Genomic DNA, 11,529 nt, shown 5'->3' on the forward strand with positions numbered 1-11,529 from the left:
TTGGGCTCTTTAGCGCCCTGAAGAAGGGGAGGCAGCGATCGCCCGACCGGGCGAGGAAACGAGACATGACGACGAGCCTCCCGTTGAGGCGCTGCAGGTCTTTGATCGTCCGAGGCGACTGCATGTTGATGATTGCCTGGACCTTCTCTGGGTTGGCGTCAATTCCTTTTTCGTGAATGATGAACCCGAGGAACTTCCCCGAGGTGACGCCAAAAGCACACTTCGCGGGGTTCAGTCGCATGCCGAACTTGCGCAGTGTGGCGAATGCCTCGGTCAGGTCGGCAAGGTGGGCTCCCGCCTCTTGGCTTTTTACAATCATGTCGTCCACGTAAACTTCCATGTTCCGCCCGATCTGATAGGCGAACATTTTGTTCACTGTTCTCTGGTATGTTGCCCCAGCATTTTTTAACCCGAAAGGCATGACCTTGTAAAAGTATACCCCTTGGTCGGTGAGAAAGGCTGTATGCTCTTGGTCTTCGGGCACTATTCTGATTTGGTTGTATCCCGAGAAGGCGTCCATAAAGGAGAGGTGGGCGTGTCCAACCGTCGCGTCGACCAACTGGTCGACCTTCGGAAGGGGGTAGTAGTCTTTTAGGCATGCATTGTTGAGACTGGTGTAATCAACGCACATTGGATTTTTTCACGAGAACTACATTGGATAGCCATTGTGGGTACCTGGCTTCTTCTATGAAGCCTACCGCTAAGAGTCGGCCCACTTCTCCTCGTATGGCGAGTTGCCGATCAGGGGCCTGCCGTCTGGGTTTCTGTTTTACCGGGCGAGCATCAGGCGAAATGTTGAGGCGATGTTGTGCAACCTCCGGATCGACGCCCGTCATATCAGATGGGGACCAGGAGAAGATGTCGGCGTTTTCCCGCAGGAGGCCGACGAGCTGCTTTCGTTCCCGCTCGGGCAGCTCCGAACCGATCTTGACCGTCTGATCAGGCCGAGCTTCTAGCGGTGGTACGTCGACGGTGGATCCCCTTGGCTCGGGATGGGGGGTCGGTTCTTCGTCTCCCTAGGATCCTCCAGCGGTGGTTCGACCCTTGCCCTCTTGTGTAACGAGATGACGGTCAGGTAGCAGTGCCTGGACTCTCGGGGGCTTCTCGTGACTTCCCCGACCCCGGCGTGAGTTGGGAACTTGATAGTTTGGTAGTAAGTTGAGACGACGACTCTGACCTTGTTGAGGGTTGGTCGGCCGAGGATGGCGTTGTACGCGGTGGGGAGGTCGATCACTAGAAAAGTGGTTATTACTGTCTTCGACCTTGGCGGGGCCCCTAAGGTTAAGGGCAGAGTGATAGCCCCCAGCGGCGAGATTGAATCCCCGATAAATCCAGTGAGCGCCGAGCACATCAGCTTCATATTCTCCCTAGCCAAGCCGAGCTTCTGGAAGGCGTCGAAGTAAAGTATGTCGGCTGAGCTTCCGGTATCGACCATGATCCTTCTTACTTGTGCATTGGCGATCCTGGCCGATATCACAAGCGCGTCGTCATGCTTGGGTTGTTCGGAGGCTCCGGTCGGGAAAGTGATCTCGGGCTCAAGCCCGTGTCTGGGAGCTTCGGTCTGGGCGGCTCTGGCGTATGCCTTTCTTCCCGTCATGGAACCTCCGCCAGATGTAGGACCGCCAGCTATTAAGTCGACGTGTCGCTCGATGGGGCCCTCTGGGCGTGGCGACAGCTCCTTGTCCGGTCGAAGGTACTAGCCAAGATGCCCTCTACGAATGAGTTCCTCGATCTGCTTTTTCAATTCACGACACTGTTCGGTGTCATGCCCATGCTGCCGATGGAAGCGGCAATATTTTGATCGGTCTGCAAGCTCTTGCGGGCTCCTCATCGGGTGAGGATCTTTGAGTAGTCCCTTCTCCCTTATGTGGAGTAATATTTCTGTTCGGGACGAGTTCAAGGCAGGGAGAGGAGGCCTTGGGTCGGGTCTGTCCATCTTATGCCGGGACGCGGCGGGTTGTTGCTGCTGGGGCGGCTCCGACTTAACCTTTTTGTGCTCCTCCCGCCTCCCGGCCATCCATGTCTCGACGGCGATAAATTGGCTTGCATGCTGAAGCATTTCGGGCACCGCGGTGGGGGGTCGCTCCACAAGAGACCAAAAGAACCTGGAAGGCCGCAGGCCTACCATGAATGCCTGTATCAACAGAGAGGGGTGAGCGTCGGACAGTCCCCGAATTTGTGTCGTAAAGCGGTTCACGAAATGAGAGAGGGGCTCGTCCTCCCTTTGGTTGAGTCCGAGGAGCAATGCCATAGACGGCTTTGGTCGAGCGTAAGCCAGGAAGGTGAGCTCGAAACTTCTGGCAAGTTGGTCGAAGGAGGCGATGGTCCCGACCTTCAGGTCGCTGTACCACACGCGGGCTGGCCCCCATAGGGTTGTTGGGAATGTCTTGCACATCAAGGCGTCAGAAGTCCCATATAGCGCCATCTGGGTGTGAAAAGCGGCAACATGGTCCGCTGGGTCAGCGGTGCCGTCATATGGATCCAGCGAAGGGAGCCGGAAATGCGGGGGAATCGCTTGATCTTGTATCTCGGGGACGAACGGGGATCCTTGCTATCCGTCCGCCCCGAGCTCTCCTTTTGACTTACAGACTTCCTATTGTACTTCGTCGAGTCGTTGACTAACGAGGCGCAACTGGGCCCGCAGGGCATTTGTCGAGTCGGCAGATGGAGCGTCGGGCTCGGGGCGACTCGCCGTGTCTTCCGCCTCCCGGTTCCCGGGCTGGGCTATCGGATTCTGAGGCGGAGTGGGGAGCTCGGGAAGTGGCACATGAGTCCTAGTGGGGGCCTCCTGTTGTTGCAAAGGTCGGGTCATATGCGGGGGTGTCGGTTGGGAGACGAGCGGGATGATGGTCTGCACCATGCCCGTCAGAGCTCGGACTTGATGAGCGAGGTCGTGAAAGGCCTCGGATGATACCGGCGATGGGCCTGTGTGTGCGCCATCGGGAGGTGACAAGCCCGGGTCATTGAACAACCGTCATTAGCGTTCTGACGTTGCGGCGAGATGTTCGTCTCGGGATCCATCGTGTGGGGGGTGTTCCCCCGGAGTGGTCATCGTGGGCGGCCCGACAGCCACGGGTTCGTCAGAGTGGATTCGCAGATCGTTCGACATTCGGACAGGCCCTCCTTCTAGCGCCAATCTGTTGGTGTAAACAACTTTTTTAGCCGTGGCCTTGGGGCCGACGCGGCTTGTTCGGGGGGTCCGAATGGCGGGGATCTTACGTGGCGTCCCTTGAGGCAGCATCGGGAAGAGGCGACGTCGTCTCGCACCTGCACACAGGTCGGGTCGGAAGCTCGGCCCGACCCCTCCGATGATCAAGTCAGCGATGTGGAGAAGGTTTTGGAGGAAGAGATGCCTCCGAGTGCGTTGTGCTCGTCTTTTCTCCCCTTGTTCGTTTAGAACTCTGGGGTATTTATAGATGAGTTTGATGTTACCTGATGTGGCTTCCAGCAGGAGTAGGACTGTACCTCCGATGGCGTCTGACATCGCCACTGGGGTTGCGTGGAGAACCGAACTGTCATAGGGTATGGGCGAGCTTCGGCCGACGTCCCCCTCTACCTCGGCCGAGCGCGCGGGGTCAGACGATTCAGTCGTTGTCTGGGAGCGAGTGACGCTGGCGCATATCAAGTTGGCGTTAATACGCATTTCCTCGGGCAGGACGTCGCCCAGGTATGACTGACGTCATGGCGCATTACATCGCCATTTTTACCCTTATCAATGGGGATAGTTGATTTGTGGACACGTGTATGTGGATTTCACCATCGGGCATGAAGTGACTCTTACGTTAACACGTCTTGCTTATTGCGCCTGCACCAACTGAACTCTCCCTGAACCGACTCTCATAACTTCAGCGACCCCGGAGAAAGAGAGAGGGCGAATCACGAAAAGGTGGCGGAAACAACTAAGAAATCAGTCTTGTCTTCAAGCCCAGAGTAGCGAGTCAACCTCTGCTAATGCAATAAGGTAATAACTTATTATATCGATTTGGAAATGAATACAAAAATACCCATTTTCAATATAAAATCTCTAAAATATAAGAAAAGAATGTGTCGTATGATAAAAATATACATCATAATGGGAAATAATGACACTTTCTAGAACTTAACGGGGAATCTAGAACTTAACGGGGAATAATTTCATCATAATGGAAAATAATGACACTTTCTAGAACTTAACGGGGAATAATTTTCCATAAGAGCGAACGCTGCATGATATATATATGAGCTCTATAACGTGGAGGAACGCCGATCTCTCTCTTCTCCTCCTTGTGCAATCTTCTGCCCTTTAGAGGTACGCCGATCTCTCTCTTCTCCTCTAGTTTCCCTCTCAATTGTGTTCTGTTCGTTCTTTCTCGAGTTTGATTTATCAGATTTATAAATTTTGATTCTTGATTAGTGTTTTCAACTTGATTAAAGAAAAAGTAACACATAAAAACTAAATCAACTTCAACTACTATCTTGATGCAATAACAAGATGATAATGCTTAACCATCTTGCTAAATGGGGCTGCATTTTAGGTTGAATTGCATCCCCAGATCACATCAAATCGGAGATAATTTAATTAATGATCTAGGTCAGATCAAGTCCCTTGGGTGTCAACTATGCCTATATTGAATTAAATTAGGAATAATCTAACCTAATCCCATCAAATATAATTGTGCAAGTTTTTACTTTTAGATGTGCACCAATTTATCAATAAAAGGATTAGTAATTATAGAACTTCATTTAAAGTGCAGGTTCCTAGTTTCACTCTTCTATTTCTTATGAATGCAACTGCAGCTACAGAGAGGATAATTTTAATTTTTAAATTTTTTTATATATAATTCAAAATTTATAAACCTTAATATCATTTGACTAATATTTATATATATATAATAAATTGATAAAAGATAGAAGATATACCTTATTTGAAATGGAGTTCCCTCTATCTTCCCACTGCTAGACTCCTCTCCACTAGTGATAAATAAATTAGGAGCCTGACCTCCTCGGGAAGGAAGAGGAGCAAAGCCATTAGGAGGAGAAGATTTCCCCTAAGGAAATTTTTAAAAATCACTTTTTATATAAATAAATAAATAAATAAATAAATAAATTTAATTCTTAACTTGCCCAAACCAATAAGAAAATAGAATTTAGATATTTTCTTAGTCATAAATTTTTTAATTATTTCCTTAATCATATTGCACAAACAAACAAATGGATCAATACAAATAAGGAAGATCTAATTAAGGTAATTTTAAATTATAAATGAATGGAAATAATCAGGATGACTACATTAATTGTGTGAAGGGGGTGGTGTAACAATCTACTTCTAGTTCTACACGAGCCCTATATGAATGACTAAAAGTAAACAATCTTTAAAATAAAATATGCTAATTTACTAAATAAAATAATAAACTTTTCCTTGTATATAGTAATTTGAATATTTATATATAATTATAATATCTAACTAAAAGAAAAATACAAAGTCCAAATTTTATACATATAAAAATATTCATAAGTCATCGTTCATATTTATGTTGGCATGGGCTCACACATGCTTATTTCCATACCAAATCACTTGGATGGACTACTAGTATCCTCACATACAAAATAGAATATATAGTAGATAATCACTCGGTAAGTATAAGTTTTTATAGCTTTATTTAGGTGAGCATAATACATTTAACGGTAAATACCTTATCTTTAATTTCTTTAGCAAGCATAACCCAATAACATAGTATATACAAAATCAATAGATAAATTTATACGTCAGAATAATTTAAAATATTTATATGCATATATAAAAATTATAGCATACTAATGAACTTTTATAACCATATATCATTATATATATATATATATATATATATATATATATATATATATATATATATATATATATATATATATATATATATATATGCATCAACAACACACCTTATGAAATTTAATCTAGCAACAAAACCCAATTAATTGAAACACAAAACCTATGCGGGGGGGCTATTAATTGTACCTTTCACATAAAATAGACCTATGGAATACATATCCAGTGTCCTTGTAGATCTTTAGAATTTACACTTATTTCTTAACATTTGAGGGTCTTTCTCATCAATTTTTTCTAGCAATCTTTTACCTAATCAGAACAGCTATTCTAACTAGAGAGGCAGCATAGGGCACAATTAATTTCCTTGCATTAGGGGTTTATATTGTAGTCAAGCCTGGCTTCTTCATGAGGATTGATCAAAGATCAAGCTTTGTGTCAAAGGTCTGATCAAACCATCAAATTCTAGTTTGGAATCGACCTTACTGTAGCTCAAGAGCCAGAACAATGGGAAAAAGATTGGCTATGCATCGAAGAAAGCTCTCATCATGAATGATGATAATTCTTCTTTGTGAGGCTCTATTGCAGATGTAGAGGACAGCAATAGTCAAGTGGCACGGTCCAAACGATCAAAGCTTCTCTTCTCATGGAGCAGCTCCTGCGGGAGTTCAATCTTTGATGATTCAAAGCCAACTGTCTTTCTCTATTTCTAGGAGAGATCGACTATTTTCTCTCTGCAGAAGAATATCTCTATGCATAGAAAGAAACATGTACTTTAGCTATCATCTTCACTCTGCAGCACATGCATATGACCTATAGATAATTATAGATAATTAAACCTACCCTGAGTTTTTTTGTTTCTTCTTTCTCTTTCAATTATGTATCTATTTTGTAGATAATTAATTAAACCCACCTTAGGCATGCTAACCGGTAATGTTTATGCAATCTTGTGATGATCATATACAGAAAAGGAGAAGCCTTCCGACGTGCCCAAAAGCCTAACTCGCCGAAGCATGACACCTCTCGTCCTCCCTTTCTTGTTGGTTTTCTCCACCATTGCTTTCTTGCTGGTTTTCTCCACCACTGCTGCGTCCAATTATGATTATTTTCACTTAGTTCTTCAGGTAAGTCTAATTTTTTCTTTATCTTGTTGTTCTTCTCTATATTGATCGTTTGATTTGAAACATCTAGTGGCCTGGATCATTTTGCAACGTCAACCGTTGCTGTCCTATGAGTACGGGGTATCCGGAAAAAAATTTTACCATCCATGGCCTTTGGCCTGCTTTTCGCAATGGAATTATTCCATCTTGTGACAAGAATATGCCATCAGCTTCTAAATACAACCGACGTAAGGTATGTTTAGCTCTGACACAGACTACTCTATCGTAAAGTTACCTTGCAAAATGAGAGTGTGAGTCGTTCATCGTTTTTTTTTTTCGTTGTCTTTGATTGCAGATGAACCCTTTGATTGGCGAGATGATTAAACATTGGCATAGTTTTCGTTGTCCTAGTAGCGATGGCCACTCATTTTGGCGTCATGAATGGGATAAGCATGGCACGTGTTCCATGTCCAGGTTCGATCAAGTTTCTTACTTCACAGCAGCCCTCAAACTCAAGGAAACAGTTGATATTCTCTCTTATCTAAAGGCGGAAGGTATTTTTCCTAATAACCGTAAGTATAAAAAGAATCATATCTTCGATATCCTCATAAGGAAAATAGGGTATAAACCAGCAATCCAGTGCAACACAAAATCGGGGAAGCAGCAGCTGTATCAGGTTCATATCTGCGTCAACAAATTAGGAAAGCAATTTATCAACTGTAAAGTTTCTATTAAAAGAAAATGTACTTCCCCTGAGATTGTATTTCCTCGCTTCCCAGTTTTCTGATATATCAAATAGAAGAAATCATGGTTGACATCCAAAACAATTGAAATCATGTGCCAATTTGAATACTTCTGGTTAAACCAATGTATGTGTTATTAATGTTCCTTGGTATAGAAGAACATACAGTTCAATGTTTTCTCGTCTTTGTTGCCATGAATTATACATTCTTATTCTTTGGTATTTGTGGCTCAAATATGTTTGTTGAATTGGTGTTGTTATTATGAAGCTTGATTGATCATATGGAGCAAATAAGAAAAGATTTTCGTCAGATTTTTACTGATCTGATTGTTCTCTATCAACAAAAAATGTTGCGAGTTGCAGACTGTCATAAGTCCGCTACTTTCATTGCATCGATCTAAAGCTCTTCCCATCAAAACACAAACACCATTGCATTACATAATCTTATTCAGAATCTTCAGAATCTTCATAATCGTCGGAATCTTCGGAATCTTCGGAATCTTCAGAATCTTCGAAATCGTTGTAAACCTCTCCATCACACTCAGATCCTTCATCATGTTCTTCCTCTTCCTTCTTCTCCTCCTTCAGTGCACATTTGGGGTGGAGACCGAAACTGCACATGGAGCACAAGTAGCACCATCCACTTCCAATCTTGTGGCAGTCACCACACCTATACAGGCCGTGCAGGCAGCTCCACTCCAACTTCCCATGCTTGTGTTGCTCATGCTTCCTCTTCTCAGGCCATCCCTTTGCCATCTCGTCTATCTTCTGGTCCAACTCCTTGATCCTCTCTTCGCTGAACGGGTAGGCATCGGCTCCATGGGTCGCCAACGAATACATGGCGTTCCTTGTGATAGTTCGACCTGTAGGACCAATGGCAACCAGGGAGGGGTAGGGGATATCGACTCCGAAAGTGCGTTCCAAAGATTTCTTCCTCTCATCACCGAACGGCAGCGACAACCATGGCATGCCAGAGAAAAACTGATCAAAGGAATCCTGATCTTTGTCCATCGAGATGTTGACCACCTCGAAAGCACTATCCATGCGCTTGATCTTGTGATATTCCTCGATCAGATGGGGAAGAAATCCGCGACATGTACCGGACCTACGAATCGAGAAGAAGAGGAGGATGGTCTTGCCAACGAGCTCCTTCACCGGAACCTGTGAAGCACAATGATGAGAGATTAGCCATCGACAATGCCCATCTGTGGATTCACTATATGATCGATTCATTACCTTCAACCCTTCTTTCCCAATAACATAATCGAGGTCCCCAGCAACAAGAAGAGATTCCAGTGTCTGTGCCATCTCTACCTCCTTGATCCTCTCTTCACTGAACGGGTAGGCATCGGCTCCATACATCTTCAACGAAGTTGCGGCGTTCTCTGTGATCGTTTGACCTGTAGGACCAATGACAACCAGGGTGTTGACGTAATGAGCTTCTAAAGTGTTCTTCAACGATCTTATTCTCTCATCATCCACCGGCACCGCCAACCAAGGCATGCGTAAGAAGAACTCGAAAGCACCCGAATCCATATAGCCGCCCATAGGGACGAAGATCACCTCGAAAGCACTGTCCATGCGCTTGATCTTGTGATATGCCTCGATCAGCATGGGAAGAAATTTCTGGCATTGAAACGAATCACTCATTGCAAAGAAGAAGAGGATGGTCTTGCCAACAAGCTCCTTCACTGGAACCTGTCAAACACAATGATGAGGGGTTAGCCATTGACAATACCAAGCTGTGGATTCACTATATGCTCGATTCATTACCTTCAAGCCTTCTTTCCCAATGACATAATCGAGGTCCCCAGCAACAAGAAGAGATTCCAGTGTTTGTGCGGCCTTTGCCTTCTCTGGCAATAAATCCAGTTGCTCCTTAGAGAACGGGAATGCTTCCCATGCTAAAACTCCATACTTGGAGATGAGCCTATCGTAATTTTTAAGCATAATCTTCCCATCGGCACCGATCACAAGCACGGTTGGTAATTGGAAGGGCCAGAGCTCAAAGTAGCGGACAAGCTTCTCACAGCCCTCGTCTTCGAAAGGAATCGCGAGCCATGGCATGCTTGCCAGGCCTTGTTCATAGGATGATTTATCATCCTCTAATGGCACCAGCACAACTTCGAAGCTCTCCCCGGCTTCCTTAAGCTTCCTATAGATTTCAGCCAGCACCAGAGTCAACTTATCGGGACCGCCGTATTTATCAGGAATATTAATCCAGAAGTAAAAAGCCACAATCTTTCCTTCGAGATCCGACACGGCAACCTGCTTCAATTTAGCGTAGATTAGATGGTGGTAGTAAGCTGGCGGATCAAGAATGTAGTTTAATTCTCTTCCTACAAGGAGATCATCGATTACCTTGGATCCATCATTGGAGATCAAGTAGTCCCGGGACTGCGAAACCAACAGACTTCGAAGACTCCGTTCCTTCTTAGCAGCCGCCTCGTAGAACCTCTTAACAGTAAATGGATACCCGTTTACACCATATTTTGCCACAGCTCGGAGACCTTCTTCGTTAACGACCATGCCAATAGCGGCATCATAGATGACACGCTGAGCGGGATAATACTCCTCGAAACTGCCGAAATGATCATGTAGTCTTTCGCGTGTGTCGGAGTCCGCAAATGGGACTGCCAACCATGGCATATCTGAGAAGTACCTATTGAAGGTCTCCTCGCATGAATCACATGACACGAAGACAATCTCGAAATCGCGGCCCTCCGAGGACAGCTGATTGTATACTTTGATCAGATCATCAGTGACGATTCTTTCGTAACAGTTGTCCGACAAAAAGAGACCAAACTTTTTCCCGTCAAGACTGCTGATGGCTACCTGAACAAATCACAGCTTGTCAGTGAGAATCTAAAGTTGCCATGCATTTTCCATACTTCAAATAGGGAAAGATTGGCATTTTAGCAATATGCAGTTCGCCTCATCTTATCCTCCTCCTTTTCCTTCCCTCCTACACCTCTCTTGATCTCTCATCCAAAACTCAACCCGTCAGGCTTTGATGCATCCTATTGCTTTATGTCCCTTACCACGGATCAAAAGATGCTCTCTTTGCTCTTGACGAAGACAGAGCATCCATTTGACATGGTGGAGATCTCAAAGGCAAACAAAGACTGTCCGACGAGCATGTAAGACTAGTTCTTGCTTCCGACAAAATCTACTAAATCGAGGCTAGCTTAGATTGATAGGCAAATTCGACAAGTTTCTAACTTTCTGTAGCAATAGATTGATAGGCAAGTCCCACAAGATCCTAACATGAAGCTCAACAATTATTAGTAATTGACGGAAGACTTTCGAGTACCTTCTCGCCATTGTTACGGATGAGAAAGTCCCTCTCCGTTCCGGAGAGCAGCGACACCACATTATAATGCCACTTCTCCGTTGCCATTTCTTCTCTCTGTGGCTAAATCCTTCTCTTCTTCTGTCACACGCCAATTATCATAAATAAATCATCACTTGAAATCCATAATTACAGAGGCAAAATTTTCATTAAATTTAATATTCATGTACTTACAATAATATAATTTATGAACTAATGTTACTTGGCCGTGCTAAAAAAAAGTTTCCTTTATTCAAGTAGGTTGATCTGAAAATAAATATAAAATAATATATATTACATATTTATATTTTCATATGATATGATAATAAATCAAATATGCTTGAAACTCATATGTCAAATACAAATTTATGAACCGTTATAAACAATAATAATTTTTATTTAATAAATAAAATTATATATCGATTATATACAACATATCTCGATCACATACATAATCGTCAACTAATATAAGCATACATCGAAAACCCGATGGTATACGATAGCGGATGAAGAGATATTTCTCTAAGATGAGTATTATATTCTCCCAATAATGATGGAA

The 11,529-nt window shown here is 44.2% G+C and overlaps 2 protein-coding genes across 2 annotated transcripts; both read right to left on the bottom strand.

Annotated features, from left to right (window-relative positions):
• Window positions 1–1,696: 1,696 nt before the first annotated feature.
• On the bottom strand, window positions 1,697–2,425 carry LOC135666499 (uncharacterized). Its single transcript, XM_065178071.1, has one exon. It carries the CDS (start codon window positions 2,423–2,425, stop codon window positions 1,697–1,699), a length of 729 nt encoding a protein of 242 aa, XP_065034143.1.
• A 5,658-nt stretch (window positions 2,426–8,083) lies between these two features.
• On the bottom strand, window positions 8,084–11,039 carry LOC135666500 (probable nucleoredoxin 1-1). Its single transcript, XM_065178072.1, has 4 exons — window positions 10,953–11,039; window positions 10,001–10,474; window positions 9,413–9,907; window positions 8,084–8,800 (listed from the first exon to the last, which is right to left on the bottom strand). Exons 1-4 carry the CDS (start codon window positions 11,037–11,039, stop codon window positions 8,084–8,086), a joined length of 1,773 nt encoding a protein of 590 aa, XP_065034144.1.
• Between the last annotated feature and the right edge of the window lie 490 nt (window positions 11,040–11,529).

This window comes from Musa acuminata, unplaced genomic scaffold (assembly GCF_036884655.1).
Source record: "Musa acuminata AAA Group cultivar baxijiao unplaced genomic scaffold, Cavendish_Baxijiao_AAA HiC_scaffold_1104, whole genome shotgun sequence".
Classification (NCBI taxonomy): Eukaryota; Viridiplantae; Streptophyta; class Magnoliopsida; order Zingiberales; family Musaceae; genus Musa; species Musa acuminata.